Consider the following 20,696-nt stretch of genomic DNA (forward strand, 5'->3'; position numbering starts at 1 on the left):
CTCCGATTACATCGTATAGTACTTTCTTATTCATGTGTGTCTACTGCATTAGGCTATGAGCCCCTCCATGGTAGGAGTTGTCTTATTCTTGGTGTTTCGTTTAGTGTCTTGTGAATTACATGATTCAAGGTCAAGTTTTGTTAATTGTTAAATGAGTGTTTTTGAGTGAATTTAAATAACAGTTTAAGAAAGTGTTTTCCAAAAAAAAAAAACGCATGATTGATTGCCAAATGAAATGTTGAGGCAACAGTTGTTACCATAGTTTGATTTGTTTTAGTTCAATAAACATTTGTCCTGTTTCTCAGAGATGACAGAGGCAAAGCTAGGTTCTGCGAATTAGACATGGTGCTTGGCCTCTAGTTGTTTCCAGTATGTATTTAACTGACATCCACTCTAATCTGAAAGCAACTTGAGGCCATACCATAGGATAAGTGTAATGACAGAGACGCACACAGATGGGTAAGAAATATAAATAAAAAGCACTTGGAAAAATAATGAGCCTAGGGAAGTTTGAAGAAGAGAAAAAACATTTAGATTTAAATGCAGGGAGAACTTTGAAGGGTGAAAGGGCAGGCTCTCAAAGATGGTAGAATTAGGAAGCTTTTTCAAGTGCGTAGAACCCATTGTCTTACGTGTTCGCTCATATACATAGACCTGGTGACTGGCACTTCTTAAAGCAAAATCTGAAGAAATTAAACAAATATGGGAAGGATGATGGCAGTGCCAGGGAAGCTAAGATGTAGCAGCAGTTCTCCCAAATAGAAATGTAGAAACCTTCCTGAATAATTTGCTCTCTGAAAAGATTAACTTTCCTCCCAATGTGAGAATGTCCTCATTCACATACACTCAGAACATTCTAATATCTACCTGAATTGCATACAATAACCCCCCGCCACCTTTCAGGTACCATTTGTTTATTATAATGAAGAGGTAAAAAAAGAAGAAGAAGAAGGATTTAAATGAGCTGTTTAGGGATATAGAAGTGATATCACCAGAATCACAGCCCCTCGAGGCTTTAGCTAAGGTACGGAACACACGATGGAGAAGCAAGTCGCCTTTGAAGTGGAAAGTACTGAGAGATGGCCAAGAGAAGGTCCGCCGTGGCAGTGGGCTGACCTGAGAAAGTCAGTGGGCTTCAGACTCGTGAGAGGCTCATGGGTTTTTAATGAGTTTTTGAAATGAAAATGAGCGCTTTATTCTTAACATGCTGTGACACCTTTAAAGCCAGCAGAATCACTCTAAGGAAAAATTTAGCTTTCCTATTAACTACCCAAAAGAATTCCTACTCATTATTTAGAAATGACCTTGATTTATACCCTTATTATATTGATATTATCTTTATCACATTGATAGTATTGAGATGAAACGAGCTTATACAGTCGTGTGTGTATTTCGTGTCTGTTTCCTGACACTCTACACTAGGCATTCTCCCGGCTACCTACCATCACGTCCCCTGTGCTGTGAGATCCTGGGTAAATTGCTTTATTTCTCTGTGCCCTGGGCTTTTTATCTGTTAAGCGGAGATGATGATAATAGTAAATTGAATAGCTGACAGTTTCCAGTTGCTTACTGTGGGCAGGCTTTGTGCCAAGTGTTTTACACAAACAATCTTTAAAATAAAATCTTCAAAAAATCTTTGAGGTAGATAACTAATCTAATCACAGTTCTTGAAGGTAAGGAAATTGCGGCCAAGGGAGCTTAAGTAACATGCCAAAGGTTAGGAAAAGTCCTTCTCACACATTGACAAGATACGGTAATAAGTTGGCTCTTTTCCCAACTTAGTTGGGAAAACAGAAATGGTGGTGTCAGATGTTAGGGTTAGGTGAGGACTCAAGCAGATCAGGCCAACAGAACTAAAGCTTCGTCTAATACTTCAGCTTCCACAGTGGGAAAAGTTCCACCTGCCTTTGGCAAAGAAATACCTTCAGCTGCCAAAACCACTTGCATTGATTAATCCTGTTGTTTGCTGTTTTCTGATTCATCTCATTATAATTTGTATTTTTTTGTTCCATGCTCATTGTAAAAATAAAGTCCAACATAAATGGGAGGCATAGAGAAGACAGTTTCCAGCAAATGGGAGATAATCGTCACCAGTATTTGTGGCATGGTTTCCATACTTTTCAGCAAACACCTTTGCATGGTCATTGACTTGGAGATATTAATTTAGTTACCATGAAGATGGAGAAGGAAATGGCAACCCATTCCAATATTCTTGCCTGGAGAATTCCATGGACAATGGAGCCTGATGGGCTACACAATCCATGGAGTCACAAAGAGTCGGACACGACTGAGTGACTAACACACACACATACCATGAAGAAAAATAAAACAGGATGAGAAGCTGGAGAATGAAAGGGGATGCTTTTCAGATAGAACATATCCATAGATATTTGGATAAAGCTTTTTTTTTTAAGTGACATTATTAAATTCTATTCTTTGTGATACTGTAAGTAGAAAGGGTGGCCTATGTGTTTAGAATATTTTAAACTTTGCACAGAAATTTTAAGATAGGTGTTTTCTATTTTAGATTATGAATACTAGTTTGGTATCAGTCTATGGTGTTTGGTATTAATGCCTCCATTAATAGTTCAGAATCAGTTAGGAACCATGGATCCTCTTACTAAAAAGTACACACATTTTGCATTTGGTTTCATGAGGCTCCCGGCCCACCTGAATAGTGAAAATCATTCCGTCGTGTCCCACTCTTTGTGACTCCTGTGGCCTTCCAGGCTCCCCTGTTCATGGAATTCTCTAGGCAAGAATACTGGAGTGGGTTTCCATTCCCTTCTCCAGGGGATCTTCTCAACCCCGGGATCAAACCCAGGTCTCATGCATTGCAGGCAGATTCTTTACCATCTGAGCCACCAGTGCAGCCCTGAAGGCTCCCACTATCTCCTCCATGTCCGCACCTCCCATTCTCTCCCCCCTACGCCCCATTCACTACAGTTCATCCACACTTGCTCTTCTCTGAGGACCCTGGAGAGTCCTTAGCTAGTGACATTGGTCCCTGAGTTCCCTGGAAACTCCTGACACACAGCTTCCATCCCTCAAGGAGCTTCAGAGGGGAAGCCTTAATTGGCCTATAACCTGGCACGGAGGAAACACATAGGAAACGGTGCCAGCAGCAGCCACCAGTTACCTGGGTACAGCAGAATAAAGCAGATTGGGCAGAAGTAGATGTGGACTTGACCTCTCAGAAGAGATGGAAGAGGCACAGACAGGACAGATCCTTCAGAAGCTGTTGGGAACTGCACACTGGCGGGCAGGTCACTGTATCCAAGGGCTGGAGCCTTTGACAACAGGTAACCTGAGGTTGATGGATGCAGAGTAAAGAGCCACCCGAGCAGGTAGGTAGTGGGGTAGCAGGTAGGCATGGGGACCAGGAGTAGCTGATGCTTGAAGAAGGTCAGCCCATAGTGTTAGAGAGGGACCTGGTGTCTAGGTCCATTTTAGCATCTGGGGAAGTCTGGGCAATGACCTAAAACATCAGAAGGTTTATAACAATACAGGGTATGTCCAGAATAAAACAAGAGTTCGATTCCCAGGACACAAGTATTGCATTCAGTGCACTGAATTATAACTTAACGTCCCCCTCTCTGAAGTCAGGATTGTTCCAAAGGGAGGGGAAATGGGCTTGAGATGGACTAGGGTGTCACATGACCAGAGAAATGAGAGAGAAGGTGCCAGAACCAAAAACTGATGGGGGTATGAAGGACATACCAAATGCAAAGGGTTTTCATGCGCAAGATGGGGCTTTGAAGGAAAACCATGAAGAACAAGGATGTAATGTGATCCTAGAAGTTACTAAATAAATTTATGCTCAACGGTACTTGACATTGTGCATATTGGCACAGAAGGGAAAGAGCTAGATACTGATGTTTACTTGTTCAGTTAATACGTTGAGACATACTGACACCAAATAAAGGGGAATAGAGGGTAATTTGGATCTAGCAGGGGGTTCACACGGGGCTGGGTTTGCACTGCCTGCTCCTCCAGTGACACCACAGACCCGCTTCATCTCTGTGCAGCTGATGCCCTGTCCAGCCTTATATTTTTCTAACTGACAGTGAGTGTTCTTGCCAAATGCCAGGGCCCATAGTCACATCTGTTTGTCTCTCTCTGCAGCTTGTCTGAGGCTGCTCGGGAACACATTTTATCCAGGGGGCAGCTTTCAGGAGGCCTCATTCTCTGAAAAGCTCTATTTGTAAATGCGCCTACCGCGAAGGGACAAGTTGTTATTGTCTTTCCTTTTAATATTATTGTGTTTGACACTGCCTGTTTCAGCCCTTGTCAGCCCTTGTCAAAAGCCAGGTTCTCAGGTCCTCCCTAAGATTTTTTGTTTCTGCTTTGTGTTTGTTTTTTTGTTTTTTCCCAGACTTCTGTTTGTGTTTTTTTCACTTTTTTTTCCTCTGGATAAAATGCCCCATTTCCTCCCACCACCTCACTTAAAAGGATGATAGCGATCTGCTATATTTAAAATGAATAACCAACAAGGACCTACTGTGCAGCACAGGGACCTCTGCTCAATGTTATGTGGCAGCCTGGATGGGAGGGGAGTTTGGGGGAGAAAGGATTCATGTACATGTATCGCTGAGTCCCTTGACTGTGCCCCTGAAACTATCACAACAGTGTTAATTGGCTATCCTCCAGTACAAAATAAAAAGTTTCAAAAAGATTAAAAAAATGTTTAAAAAAAAAAAAGAGAGAAATGATGAGATAAACCAAGTGAAGTCTGTTTCAAAAGCAAAACAAAATGAAAAGGTTTCTTTTTGAGCTCTGCTTTTGGATATTTAACAGGAAATTTTTCAGCATGAGTACAATGGGAAACGGTGTTTCAAATCATAACTCAGTGACTTTGCTTATTTAATCCATCACAGAAAAGCATTATTTCTTTATCCTTTCCACTTAAAGATACATGTGTGTCTACACCTAGTATTTTAAGGTGTCATTAGTCATAATGTGATCAGGTTCTGACTTTTCTCCTCGCTTTTCTACCCAAGCCAAGGCTGTAACTGAAACAGGTAGACTGATAGAGCTGATTGGTAATTTCCTTACAAAAAGAGCTTAACATTTTTGAACAATTTTGAGTCTCTTCATACGACAGTGTATGGTCATTTTTCAAAACACCACAGCAGAAAAACAAACAAAACCCCAAAATTGCCGGCTATCCCCTTGAATAATAATCCGTGTGTTCTGCTTTGCAAAGACAAATGACTCATTTAGGCTAAAGCAACTAGGCTGCCTTTGAGACGTTCATTGATTTTTAAATTAAAAAATAACTGCTCTGTTTTACATTAAGAGTGACAACTAAATAACGGAGTAGACCTTATTTAGTGTTATTTGTAGGAACTCTATTGCACCTCTCTGAAGCAGGGCAGGGAGGGGGACATGCTTCAACAAGGTAATCTTAGTGATCAATAATCCCGATCTCTCAATGTGCTGAAGCAGGTAGTCAATTCTTGATAGAATTACTGAAATACAGCTGGCTGTTTTTCTCATGGCTCAGGTCTTTGGGTTCAGTGTACTGACTTTATTAACTTTAACTTTATTCTCCTTGAAAGGTCTGTCTCTTTTACTTTATGTAGCTATGTTGGGGGTAGGGGAGGGGAGCTGAAGGAAAACAATCTATCCCACTTGTTCTATAAAGACACCCACAAAGGGAATTGGGGGCCCAGCAGATGAGAAAAAGGCTTAGAAGAGGGAGTTGTTCTTGAGATTTGTTTTTCGCTCTCTTTGCAAGCAGACCTCCCTAATAAATTTGAACAGTGTAAAAAAATTAAAAGTTTTAAAGGCAACATTGACTTGGGAGAGTGATTTTTTTCAAACAATTAGAAGACTCCAGTTCCATACAACTAGTACAAGAACACTGTAAGTAGAAGTCAGCCTTCTTAAGAGTCACAAAGAGCAATTATTAATACTATGTATCCGACCCTCAAATATTTCTTCTAATGATTTCTAAAAGGTATTTCTTAAAAAGGACTCCCTTGGCTAATTTTTTTTAAGTGCAGTTTGAACTTTAAAAATAATCAAAAACAAGCTTAGTTTTTCAAATAATCCAGAATCAGGACTTTTCATTGACTGCCTTCCCACCCCTGCCCACATCTTCACTGAGACATGTTCACACATAGGAGCTTCACTGTGTGGCCATTTGATATTATTCTTCATTATAACAGAGACTAATACCCTGGGAGGATCTGTGTGTCTGAACTACCCGTAAACCTGGTTACCCTCCCAACCCCAGTTCATCAGCATCCCATGAATCTGACCAGCTTTCTTCTGCTCTATGACCTTTCATGACTCTGCTGCTGCTGCTGCTAAGTCACTTCAGTCGTGTCCGACTCTGTGCGACCCCACAGACGGCAGCCCACCAGGCTCCCCCGTCCCTGGGATTCTCCAGGCAAGAACACTGGAGTGGGTTGCCATTTCCTTCTCCAATGCATGAAAGTGAAAAGTGAAAGTGAAGTTGCTCGGTCGTGTCCGACTCTACATCAGCTATAAAATCCAGATGGCTTCCGGGGCATGTATGACACACACGGCCCATGGTCCAGCCCAGTGTTCTTCTTCCATCGTGTGAGACAGTCCCTTCTGCAAACACTGCTCCCCAGACATCCTGAAGTTACTCATAATTCTCAGAACAGAGCAAACTCTTTACCATTTAGGAATACTTTCAGCAATAGGTATAGAAAACCTGTCCAGCAGTGGCTTAATTTAAGAATATTCATTACGTTTTAACTGGAGGATCAGAGGTAGAGAGTCCGTGGGTTGGTTTTTGCGGCTCGCTCAGAGAAGGGCCACACTGCAGAATTCAGATTCCCACTTCATTCCTGACTCTAGAATGTTTCTTTCCCCTCCTCCTCAGCTGGTCCTGGTGTCAGAGACTGTCAGGTACGTGCTGTGTGCACGAGGCCAGCTGCTCCAGTCTTTTTCTAGTGGGGAGGTCCCAAGAGGGACCAGAGATGTTGGAGGATAATGTACAAAAAGATGAAGTCAGGTCTCTCTTACAGATATAAAATGAATAAGCGTTTGAGATTTTCTTTAACTCATCGATTAATGAGGGAGCCAAGCAGATGTTATAATGGGCTCAAAGAGAAACGAAAGAAGCACCAATGTATGTGAAGTAAGGAAGGCTGAATGACTGTGCAGACGGATATAAATGCGTTTTCCACAGGAGGAGGACTGTCCTTCCCGAGGACAGAATTCATCTGTATAACTACAGACGAGAATTATTCTCTGTTGTTTTCAGTTATCTGTTACTTAGATAGCGCCCACAGACTCAGAATCCCGTGACTAGAAAGGTATACCCTATAGTTTTCTACTGAAGCACAGATTTTTTTTTTCCCTACAAAGAGAAATGGTATATTCAATAAACATGTTCAGGTTTGTGGTAAGGACTAAATACCGTAATCTCTAATAGTATTAAGAAAGCTCATTGTGCCTGCCACTACCTCTGCTGTTCCTAATTATTTCACATACTTACGACTTAATCTCCTCACTTGGATTTAAAACTCTTCCAGTAATAAGAACTAAACATTCCATTTCCTTTTGTATCTTCCACCTCCTTTTTCCTACTCTTCTCATTTCACCTCCTCTATAAGGTTTTACGCTAAGTCAGTAGTGGATACTAATAACTGCTTGCCAAAAGTGAATTCATTAATTGTTTTATAAAAATGATGCTGGCTTTATAAAAAGGACATGATTTTCCATTTTTAAAATTTCTATATAGTTTTTAAAAATAGCTATGATTGTAACTTTTTTTTTTTTTCTTGGCAATATGAGCCAAAACCCACATCTCAAAATCCAATAAAGGGACTTCCCTTGTGGTCGAGTGGTTAAGACTCTGCCCTGCCAACTCAGGAGGCGTGGACTCGGTCCCTGGTTGGGAAACTAACATCCCACATGCTGTACAGCACAGTCAAGAGAGAAAAGATTGTTTAAAAAAGCAATAAAAATGCCACAGTTATGCATGTTCAGAAACACTTCAACATATATATATGTGTATACGTATTTCTGCAAAGTTAGTCATTAGTTGAGTGAACTAATTTTTTAAGTATTTTAATAATTATATTTATTCCATAAAAGAGAATGAGTATGTACTCAATACAAAATGGAAGAGAAAACTAGTTAAATATATACCCACTTGTTTTTACCTATATTGATAGATTATACACCCACTGGATTAGCCAGATCACTAATTGTACTTTGTGTGTTATAGATACACTCTATATATCAAGTAATTTTACTCTCCAACTCCAATTTTTCATTATATCTAAATACCTGGGTGTAAATGTATGTTTTTTCTTATTTTTTTTACCTGAATTCATTTTTTCCTTTTACATTTTTCTCTAAAATATCTAGTTTTCAAATCGGACCCTATAAAACTTCAGGATACTGCCACATATTTTTCTGAATTACTAAAATGTCATGTTTCCTAATAAACTTGCTTTATTTATTTCTGCTTCATGACCCCTAGACACCATCCTAACCCCATGTCAAGGATTATAATCCAGAAAATTAACACAAGAGTCCCCTATAGCCTGAAATTTTTGAAGGCTTTTAAATTTTTTCCATCTTATTAGTTTGTCTTCATTTCCAATTGAACCATTTCTAACTGTACTAAAAGTCTTAAATTTAGGAGTCCATGGTTAAACAAAAAAATCTAATTTGGACTTACTCCAAGAATAACAGAAGGTCTGCTTCTTAGTTCTTATAAATCATGTCTTTACAAAGGTAATCCAATAGCATGTTAGCCTGTCTAGTATCAGTAAACCAGCATTAATGCATTCAAATTATGTTTCCTCACCTAGCTAATAAATAACTAAAGAATTCTAATCATGTGAATTATAAGGAAGAACATCACTGTTTCCTTCTATCTACGTAAAATGTTTTAAGAGAATTCACTGCCATATAATATCCTAAAAGAAATTGATCATACTTTTCCTGTAATAAATGTTGTTCTGACAGTAAAGCATTAGTAACCAATTGATAACCTAGCAACAATATTGTGATCTCTTTAGATAATTAATCTTAGCTATTTTCCTGTCAGAAGCAACAGTGCTTGATTTTATGTTGAGCCAGAAAGATTGCCAGTTTTGAAAATTAAAAAGCATTCCTTTTATATTATTCATTCCAGTAACAATTTATGATGGCGCATTTAGCGGCTGAACGCTTGTCAACAAACGTAATTATGTTTCGATATAAACAAGATTGGTGGTTTGGCTAGGCTGCTCCATCTTTGTTGAGAATGTTTTGATTTAGGTTCAGATTATACAAGCTGTGTATTTATGTGTCATTTTTTTCCTCCTTTGTTAATAGTTTTTTCTGATAATTACTTGTAGGCAAACAAGCATGCATTTAGGATCTCTGTGCACAGGAGATATCAAACGGAGAAGAAAAGCCGCACCTTTGCCTGGACCTACAACAGCAGGTAAAAGAAAGCGGGCTCGGGGCAGAGCACACATACAAACTTTATACATCATCAGGAGTGAAACACGGATAATCCTTAGCTTGCACTGAGGAAGAAGCACAGTTCTAAGAAACCAGTAAAGCAAGTCATTTGCCTTTGGTGTCAGGATGTATCGAGTGTTCCTTGCATAAGTTTTTCTGGCAGCCAATCACTAGAGTACTCACTTGCTGTTGTTGTTTAGTTGCTAAGTCATGTCCAAATCTTTTGCAACGCCATGGACTGTAGCCTGCTACACTCCTCTGGCCATGGGATTTGTCAAGCAAAAATACTAGAGTGGGTAGCCATTTCCTTCTTCAGAGGATCTCTCCGACCCAGGGATCAAACCTGCATCTCCTGCATTGGCAGGTGGATTCTTTACTACTGAGCCCAAGTACTTCCTACATGTGTACTTTAACACTTAAGCTTCTCAGGTGGTGCTAGTGGTAAAGAACCCAGCTGCCAGTGCAGGAGGGACAGGTTCAATCCCTGGGTCAGGAAGATCCCCTGGAGAAGGGCACAGCAACCCACTCCAGTATTCTTGCCTGGAGAATTCCATGGACTGAGGAGCCTGGTGGGCTAAAGTCCATGTGGTCGCAAAGAGACAGACATAACTTAAGCAACTTAGCACACACACACACATACCTGCAAAACTGAGGTATTACAGAATACAGAAACTTCAAAGGCTGTCTTTGGCTTCAAGAAAATTATAGACTTGGAAAAACAAAGCATAAATAGATGAAAAGGCAGATAACCCCAGAAGAAATTAATATTAATTATTTCTAAAGTACTGAAGCACTCTGAAAACACAAGACCCATGTTTCAGTAGATGGCAGCCTGGCCATGAATACAGCAATCTGGTTCCTAGACCCAGTTCTGCAGCAATCTTAGATTGGTCTTTCCTTACTTAGACAAGTTAGAATTAGAATAAAAAATCTCTCATCATCTCCACCTCAAAATCCATGTCATTCGAATGAGTGTAGCATAGGGAAAACCACAAGTGTTGAGCTGAGACAAGACACTAGATCAGAGGGAGCAGGAGGCCTTCCTGAAAGACAGCAAAGACCTAAGCATGGTTGGGATGGATATAAATAAGATTAGCATGTATTACAAGGTCTCATGCAAGAGCAGTGGTAAGGGAGGCAGAGATGAAGACCTGCGATAGGGAGCCAACTGGTTATTAAAGTACAGACACCTACATGGGAATAAGGGCTTCCCTAGTGGCTCAGTTGGTAAGGAATTTGCCTGCAGTGCAGGAGACCCAGGTTTGATCCCTGGGTAGGGAAGATCCCTTGGAGAAGGGAGTGGCTACCCACTCCGATACTCTAGCCTAGAGAATTCCATGGACAGAAGAGCCTGGCGGGCTACAGTCCATGGGATCACAAAAGGTTGGACACAGCTGTGCAACTAACTTTCACTTTCAATTCAGTTCAGTTCATTCGCTCAGTCGTGTCTGACTCTTTGCGACCCCATGAACTGCAGCATGCCAGGCTCCCTGTCCATCACCAACTCCCAGAGTTTAGTCAAACTCATGTTCATTGAGTCAGTGATGCCATCCAACCATCTCATCCTCTGTCGTCCCCTTCTCCTCCTGCCCTTAATCTTTCCCAGCATCAGGGTCTTTTCCAATGAGTCAGTGCTTTCCATCAGGTGGCCAAAGAATCAGAAATTCAGCTTCAGCATCAGTCCTTCCAATGAATATTCAGGATTGATCTCCTTGCAGTCCAAGGGACTCTCAAAAGTCTTCTCCAACACCACAGTTCAAAAGCATCAATTCTTTGGCGCTTAGCTTTCTTTATAGTCCAACTCTCACATCTGTACATGACTACTGGAAAAACCATGGCTTTGACTAGACAGACATTTGTTGGCAAAGTAATGTCTCTGCTTTTTAATATGCTGTCTAGATTGGTCTTAACTTTTTTTCCAAGGAGCAAGCGTCTTTTAACTTCATGGCTGCAGTCACCATCTGCAGTGATTTTGGAGCCCCCCAAAATAAAGTCTCTCACTGTTTCCATTGTTTCCCCATCTATTTGCCATGAAGTGATGGGACCAGATGCCATGATCTTAGTTTTTTGAATGTTGAGCTTTAAGCCAACTTTTTCACTCTCCCCTTTCACTTTCATCAAGAAGCTCTTTAGTTCTTCTTTGCTTTCTGCCATAAGGGTGGTGTCATCTGCATATCTGAGGTTATTGATATTTCTCCCCGAAATCTTGATTCTAGCTTGTGCTTCATCCTGCCCGGCATTTGGCATGATGTATTTGCATGTAAGTTAAATAATCAGGGTGACAATATATAGCCTTGACGTACTCCTTTCCCGATTTGGAACCAGTCTGTTGTTCCATATCCAGTTCTAACTGTTGCTTCTTGACCTGTATACAGATTTCTCAGGAGGCAAATCAGGTGGTCTGGTATTCCCATCTCTTTAATAATTTTCAACAGTTTGTTGTGATCTACACAGTCAAAGGCTTTGGCATAGTCAATAAAGCAGAAGTAGATGCAAAAAAACCTTTCACTTTCAATATGGAAATAAACCACAATGAACCATAGTAAGTCTGTGATTCAGCAAAATGACTCTGAGAAAATGTTTTCCATGTAGGTACTGAACACGGGCTTCCCTGGTCGCTCAGTACTAAAGAATCCTCCTGCAGTGCAAAAGATGTTTTCTTTGATCCCTGGGTCAGGAAGATCCCTTGGAGAAGGAAATGGTTACTCACTCCAGTATTCTTGCCTAGAAAATCCCAAGGACAGAGGAGCCTGGCAGGCTACGGTCCTTGAGGTTGTAAAAGATTCAGACACAACTTACCCACTAAACAATAGGAACACAAGATCAATTACAAAGTTACTCTTATAGCATTGGCCTATTGCCTGGGATCCTTAACCATTCAGATTTATAAACCATCTCTCTCAGCCTCATTTGGGAATTCTTTCATTGAAAGAGTTACTTTGGCCGTGATGAATTATACAATATGAAAATAAGATTTGTATCAACAGGAGAGTAAGCAGTGAGAACAGGAAAATATAGACAGATATAGATAGATGTCTTGACATGATTTCAAGGAAATAGAAGATATGAAGCTTAAATTCTCTATTTCAGAGACCTTTTCCATAGTTCAACACTAAAAAATTGAAGAATAACTTAAAATTGGAGCACCCATAATACAGTTGTTCATTCACATAAAACATTACCTGAGTTGCTAAGAGTCAAATTCACTTTCACTTTTCAGTTTCTTGCATCGGAGAAGGAAATGGCAACCCATTCCAGTGTTCTTGCTGGAGAATCCCAGGGATGGGGGATACATGCATGAAATTATGCATGTATTTGTAAGTTTAATATCTGATCTTCATCCTCTTAATTTTGTTGAATTTTTGGAATTTGGAAGTAGGAAGCATCTACATGCAGAATATGTTCATAGGGATGGAGGTTCATAGCGTTGTACAGGAGTTGGTATCCAAAACCATCCCAAAGAGAAAGAAATGCAAGAAGACAAGTGGTTGTCTGAGGAGGCCTTATAAATAGCCAAGAAAAGAAAAGGAGAAGGGCAAGATATACCCAAATGAATGCAGAGTTCCAGATAATAGCAAGGAGAGGTAAGAAAGCCTGCTTAAGTGAAAAATACAGAGAAATACAGGAAAACAATAGAATGGGAAAGACTAGAGATCTCTTCACGGAGAAGCCAGTGGCACCCCACTCCAGTACTCTTGCCTGGAAAATCCCATGGACGGAGGAGCCTGGTAGGCTGCAGTCCATGAGGTCACTAAGAGTCGACTTCACTTTCACTTTTCAGTTTTATGCATTGGAGAAGGAAATGGCAACCCACTCCAGTGTTCTTGCCTGGAGAATCCCATGGACGGGGGAGCCTGGTGGGAGGCCGTCTATGGGGTCGCACAGAGTCGAACATGACTGAAGTGACTTAGCAGCAGCAGCAGCAGCAGAGATCTCTTCAAGAAAATTGCACATATCAAGGGAACATTTCATAAAAAGATGGGCTCAATAAAGGACAGAAATGGCAAGGACCTAACAGAAGCAGAAGAGATTAAGAAGAGTTGGCACATACAGAAGAACTATACAAAAAAGGTCTTAATGACCCAGATAGCCATGATGGTATGGTCACTCACCTAGAGCCAGACATCCTGGAGTGTGAAGTCAAGTGGGCCTTAGGAAGCATCACTATAAACAAAGCTAGTGGAGGCGATGGAATTCCAGCTGACCTGTTTCAGATCCTAGAAGACGATGCTGCTAAAGGCTGCACTCAGTATGTCAACAAATGGAAAACTCAGCAATGGCCACAGGACTGGAAACGGTCAGTTTTCTTTCCAGTCCCAAAGAAGGGTAACGCCAAAGAATGTTCAGACTACCATACAATTGCACTCATTTCACATGCTAGAAAAGTAATGCTCAAAATCCTTCAAGATAGGCTTTAACAGTATGTGACCCAAGAACTTCCAGATGTTCAAGCTGGATTTAGAAAAGGCAGAGGAACCAGATCAAATTGCCAACATCCTTTAGATATAAAAAGCAAGGGAATTCCAGAAAAACATCTGCTTCACTGGCTATGCTAAAGCCTTTGACTGTGTGGATCACAACAAACTGGAAAATTCTTCAAGAGATGGGAATACCAGACCACCTTACCTGCCTCTTGAGAAACATGTATGCACATCAAGGAGCAACAGTTAGAACCAGACATGGAACAATGGAACAATTTCAAAATTGGGAAAGGAATCCATCAAGGCTGCATATTGTCACCCTGCTTATTTAACTTATATGCAGAGTACATCATGGGAAATGCCAAGCTGGATGAAGCACAAGCTGGAATCAAGATGGCCAGGAGAAATGTCAACAACCTCACATATGCCAATGATGCCATTCTAAAGGCAGAAAGTGAAGAGGAACTAAAGAACATCTTGACGAGGGTGAAAGAGGAAAGTGAAAAAGCTGACTTAAAACTCAATATTTTGAAAAAGTAAGATCGTGGCATCTAGTCCCATCATTTCATGGCAAGTAGATGGGGGAAAAGTGGAAACAGTGACAGATTTTATTTTTTTGGTCTCCAAAATCACTGTAGACAGTGGCCGTAGCCATGAAATTAAAACACACTTGCTCCTTGGAAAGAAAGCTATGACAGACCTAGACAGCGTATTGAAAAGCAGAGACATCACTCTTCCAACAAAGGTCTGTATAGTCAAAGCTGTGGTTTTTCAGGTAGTCATGGACAGATGTGAGAGCTGAACCATAAAAAAGGCTGAGTGCTGAAGAATTGATGCTTTTGAATTGTGGTACTGGAGAAGACTCTTGAGCATCACTTGGACTGCAAGGTGATCAAACTAGTAAATCCTAAAGGAAATCAACCCTGAATATTCATTGAAAGGACTGATGCTGAAGCTGAAGCTCCAATACTCCTGCATACTTTGGCCACCTGATGCGAAGAACAGACTCATTGGAAAAGACCTTGACCCTGGGGAAGATGGAGGGCAGGAGAAGAAGCGGGCAACAGAGGATGAGATGGTTGGATGGCATCATTGACACAGTGGACGTGAGTTTGCTCTTCGCTGGGAGATGGTGAAGAACAGGGAAGCTTGGCGTGCTGCAGTCCGTGGGGTCAAAAGAGTCGGACAAGACTTAGAGACTGAACAACCACAACAAATATTTATGTAGATAAATATTTACCACTTATTGAGTGCCTACTATGTACCAAAGCCTTTATTATTGTTTTTTATCTTTGCAACAACTTGGTGTTTCACATGTTATTATCATTCACTGTACAGCATAAAATGAAGATTCAGACATGTGTGGGCTTCTTCTTAGCTATCTGTGAAGGCAGAATGATTGAAGGGCAAAGGGAGGATTCAAGCCAATGTCTGTATTACTCCTAAACCCATCTTCTTTTAGTGACAATATACTTAGGTCCCTTTGTAAGAATATATAGGTAAAGACCATCATATTCCATGTTTTTTATGTAATTATATGTAGAGAGAGACTATTATATAGTTTATTTTTTATACAGACTATTATATATCTGAAGTGCCAAAAACATTTATCTAAATTTGCTGTGCAGAAATACAGAACATTCATTAGTATATCTCTAATGTATGTCTTTATACAGGAACATATAGCCACTTTTAGATTAAATACATGTCATAAGTTTTTGAATTCAAATCATGCATAAGGCGGGTGTAGGATTCTTTAATACTCCCATTCTGGTTGAATGGTCTCCTGAATTCTCTTATCTTTCAATGATTCAAACATTTGTGGCAGAAATAGTACAAGAACAATCTTAGGAATGTGACTAAAGCACTTCAGAGCCAGCAATAAGTAAGAGAGACTGTCAGGGTCAGGTCCTAACATATGTGAAGTGAGAAGGAAAATATGTAATGGTTGGGAAGAGGATAATATAATTATATCTACAGGGTGATTTTGATGTGACAACTCAACAGCATCAGAAGAAATCATTTTTTATAGAGTATGGGTATAAAGATTAAACTTTAGCCTAAAACATTCCTAAGCATCTACCAGCATATTCCAAATGTTATTTTTCAGAATTTTTGTGATTCTCCTTACAACTCAAGATTTTGATTCTATTACTACATTGTTTTACTTAAAAAAACATAATTCATAGAAAGTTAATGCATTTTTGTAATTAATCAAATAGTATTGGAGTAGGAGAATTATGTTACTCATGCATTTTTAAAAATCCATGCATAACTGTTCATCTCAAGGAGGAAGAGAATGACGTTATTTAAAAATCCTTAGTTTTAAAAAGAATATCTTCTAATACTAATGAATCAACTCTAAGGTGAAGATTATTATCCAAATTCACATAAGAAATGCTTTTGCATAAATACACTTTGTTAATGAGGTTATGAATCCTAGATCATCTTGTCTCCAAAAATGATATTTTTCAAGTTCTGGAATATATAGTCAGTCACATAACAAAGAATCTTATCTTCCTAAGCTTCCAAGGTAGGTTAGAATGTAGAATGATTTGAAGGAAACTATTCCTCTGAAACTGAGATGTGTTTTCACAGTTCTTTTACCTTTAGTCAACGTTCAACCTAAGCTGGAAAAAGGCAGATGAGGGTAACACTTTCTGATTTGAAATCAAGAATAAGAATTAAAGGCTGATGGTCTGAATATTGTTCAGTGATCCCCTCTGGTATATATATGAAATAGGATGGGGACAAAACAGCAGGTTTAGGAAAGGTTTAGCAAAAAAATTGTCAGAAAACTATAACTAGGCACTTTAACTTTGTAATCCCAAACTATGTTTATACAATAATTTAAGATGCTAAAGATAAACAGTTACATATTTTATATTCATAATAAGTCATATTGTTTTTGAAGATTTAAAGTCCCCTGTGAAATTAATAACCCCAAATCTGATCATTTTTACCTGCTAGTGTATTGAAAATTTCACTCACCCTGTGTAGCAGTAACACTGAAGCATGATTTGAGTCGCTTTATAAAGCTATAGACCAGCCAGCAGTGTTACCAGTTGAACATTTATTAATTGTGACAGGAACACCGAATTTATTTCAGTGCTTTAGCTTATTTACTGCTCTTTCACCTTTGTATTTCGTATTGACAAAGTAAAATGAATATTGATAAGGTTAGGTATTGATTTTTAAATGTACGGCTTGTTCTCTGCCTCATTCAAAGTCACACACCAAAAGATAGTGGAATGTTTCAGTAGCACAGGATGTAGATTTACTGTTATAAAAGAGAGAATTGTTGAAGCAAGAAGGTTTGCCGGCAGAGTGCATTTTATAGCTTGAAAAATGTCATCAGTAAGGGTAAAGAAAAGAAAAGAACAAAATAGGAGGGATATTATTAACACGTGTTTAAAGGCCATCAGCAGTGTTGGTTAGGGTCTTGTGTTGGGGTAGAAGTCATAGCTTACTGAGGTTTTGATAGTTAAAAAGATTTCAGTATGTTTATTGAGATATTGTGGCTACCGTATTTTTTAAATGTTCTGTCTTCTATGCACTACTAAATTCATTGTGATCCACAGTTAGTACTTGCTATTTCTATAGGGAAAGTATTCACCATAAGTAGTAGACTTTCTTCTCTATGTTTTAAATTATGCAGAGAAATGCCTACTGAAGTTCAATATTTCAGTATAGATATTGCTCCAGAGTAACTGTGTCTTTGTGAACATGCAAGTTCTTAGCAGGGAGTTACATTATAGCTTTTTATGGCTCTTGTTTTTTCCTCTGCATCCTACTGATACTTCAATAATAAAATAATCTTTATAAATATTGAAGATGATAAAGGCAGACTGTAAATCATAAAGGGTGAAAATTTTTCAAAGGTATTCTTTTAAGTCATACTGAACATAATCAGGAAATGTCTGATGTACTCAAGCTCCTTTCCAAGGTGCTATAACTATTCAGTTGCTCAAATTTATCTTATCAATAATTATATTTTTACTTTCTTTTATCCCTGGATCTGTATGACCACTGTAGATTATCTTATCTCTTCCCGGATTTTAAAACAGGCAGACTTGGTGGGGGAAGGGGGTTGTTGTTATTCGTTTTGAAACCAAACCACATCCGAACATATAGCAAAAGCCTAGGAAATACATTACCCTCTGCCTCTTGGATATATGAACCACCTTTCAGTTATGTGTCTCAGAAGCATTTTAAACAGCTCTCCATTGTCATATGATACAAGAAACACTCAAGGAAAGAATAAGCATACATATTAGATAGACAGTAATTACAGACATGCACCCTGATGTTCACTGCAACACTACTTACAATAGCCAGGATATGGAAGCAACCTCAATGTCCATTAACAGAGGAATGGATAAAGAAGATATTGTGTTTGTAGTTACACACACACACACACACACAATGGAATATTACTCAGCCGTGAAAAGGAATGAAATCGTGTCATTTGCAGAGATGTGGCTGGAACTAGAGACTGTCATACAGAGTGAAGTAAGTCAGAAACAGAAAGATGAATACTGTGTATTAACGCATCTATGCAGAATCTAGAAAAATGGTGTAGATGAACTTATTTACAAAGCAGAAATAGAGACACAGACATAGAGAACCAATGCTTGGACATCAGGGAGAGAAGGGAGGGGGTGGGATGGATTGGAAGATAGAGATTAGCATATACATACACTGCTGTGTATAAAACAGATAGCCAATAAGAAACTACCATATGGCACAGGGAACTCTACTCAGTGCTCTGTGATGAATAATGGGAGGCAAATCCCTAGAAGAGGGACTGTATGTATATGTATAGCTGATTCACTTTGCTCTACAGCAGAAACTAACACATTGTAAAGCAACTATACTCCAATAAAAAAAGAAAGAAAATAATTTCTATTCCTGACAGTATGAAAGACTAGTAAGAAAATATTCAAACTACAGAATACCTGGACATGCTGAATACAATGTAAAACCATCTCTTTAGATGCATTACTGAGGCTGCGGGAAAAAGAGAACTCATTCTAAGGAACCAATCTAGGAAATCTGGAGGAATGTTAGTTCCTTTTGGAAAGAGCCAAGCTGGGGAGCAGAATATCTGAAAAGCTCTGTCCTCAGAACAGGGAAAACTAGAAACAAAACTCACTCACAAGGACACGAAAATAAAGAATCTGGTTTCTACCTGGGCTCTAACTGGAAACTCTGAAGATATGTAACCAAGAGCCTACCCCTACATGCTGCTGCTGCTGCTGCGTCGCTTCAGTCATGTCCGACTCTGTGCAACCCCATAGATGGCAGCCCATTAGGCTCCCCCGTCCCTGGGATTCTCCAGGCAAGAACACTGGAGTGGGTTGCCATTTCCTTCTCCAATGCATGAAAGTGAAGAGTCCCTACCTGAGACTCTAGTTTAAAACGACACTATGCCAAAACTTAGCATCAAAACTGGTCTTTGAAGGAAATGCAAAACCTCTGTAGAGATAACGTGCCTTCAACCCAAGCCTCAAGAATCACTACAAATGAAAACCTACTGAAGATGGTCTCACAATCCAAAGCTAACAACTAGTTGTAAAAACAGATTAAAAAATGAAAGGGAATAACTAGAAAGAGAAAAGACAGCTGTGGTAAAAAAAAAAAAAAAACAGAAAGTTGAGATTATTTTGTTTTGAAAAAAAATCTTAAAAATCATAACTTCACTTGATGGGTTGAATAGCACATTAGATACAGCCAAACGAACAAACTACAGCAGCAAAAAAAACAGTGAATTTGAAAAGTAATCTGAAGAGACTACCTAAAAGAAGCGTGGTCTCAGTTGCTCAGTCGTGTCTGATTCTTTTTGACCCCATGGACTATAACCTGCCAGGCTGCTCTGTGATTCTCCAGGCAGGAGTACTGGAGTCGGTTGCCATGTCCTATTCCAGGGGATCTTCCCAACCCAGGGATCAAAGCCACATCTCCTGTGTCTCTTGCATTAGCAAGCAGGTTCTTTATCACTGAGCTACCTGGGAAGCCCAAAAGCACAGAGGGATAAAGCGTGGAAAATGTGAAAGCGTGGTCAGGGTACTTGGAGGAGCATGAAGTTCAGTGTATGTCTAATACAACTTCCAGAAAAAATAGAAGAATGAGGTACACTATTCCAGGAGAATATTTATAGAATTCAATAATAACAGAATTTTTACAACTGAAGAAAACTTACATCTTCATGTACAAAAGTATAAGCCTTTATCAGGAAATAGTAAATACAAATGAAGTCATACCTAGACACACCATAATAAAACTTTAGAGCATCAAACGCAAGAGAAGAACTTAAAGGCAGCCAAGGAGAAAAGATATAACTTACACAGGAATGAAATTACACTGGCAACAAACTTAAAAAGAGTGATACAATCCAGAAAATAAGAGATAATATTTTCAAAGTGCTGAGATAACTGAATCAACCTAGAGTTTTCTATCCCAGTTAAATTATTTCCCAAGAAATGAAACTGAGACATTTTCAGATAAAGACCCATCATTACTAAATTTAATAACTTTTGTAGAAAAAAAGAGTCCATAAAAAAAAAGAATAAAAATCAAGAAGGAATTGGGAGCAAAGTAATTGTTAAGTGTGCATAAAGCTAAACTTTACACTGAATGTATAAAAGTAATGGTGATGCTGGTGACAGTGACCATGGGTGGATTCATTTGGGTGTAGAAAGGCAGATGGAATAGCATTGAAACATATACATGAACCTGTGTAAAATTAGAAAGCCAGTAGAAATCTGCTGTATGACACAGGGAGCTCAAATCTGGTGCTCTGCAACAACCAAGAGGGCTGGGATGGGGTTT

General features: G+C 39.3%; 1 protein-coding gene across 6 annotated transcripts in view; it reads left to right on the plus strand.

Moving 5' to 3' along the window:
• The window catches only part of GPATCH2 (G patch domain containing 2), a 199,086-nt gene that overhangs the window by 167,029 nt on the left and 11,361 nt on the right, over positions 1 to 20,696 (plus strand). For 5 of the 6 annotated variants that reach the window (XM_010853278.1, XM_010853280.1, XM_010853279.1 and 2 more), the window contains one exon: positions 9,336 to 9,424. The exons of the other annotated variant lie outside the window; for it this stretch is intronic. In XM_010853278.1, coding sequence (XP_010851580.1) covers positions 9,336 to 9,424 — 89 coding nt within the window. The remainder of the gene's footprint in view (positions 1 to 9,335; positions 9,425 to 20,696) is intronic. 6 annotated transcript variants of the gene reach the window in all.

Source organism: Bison bison, unplaced genomic scaffold, assembly GCF_000754665.1.
Source record: "Bison bison bison isolate TAMUID 2011002044 unplaced genomic scaffold, Bison_UMD1.0 scf7180017864325, whole genome shotgun sequence".
Lineage (NCBI taxonomy): Eukaryota > Metazoa > Chordata > Mammalia > Artiodactyla > Bovidae > Bison > Bison bison.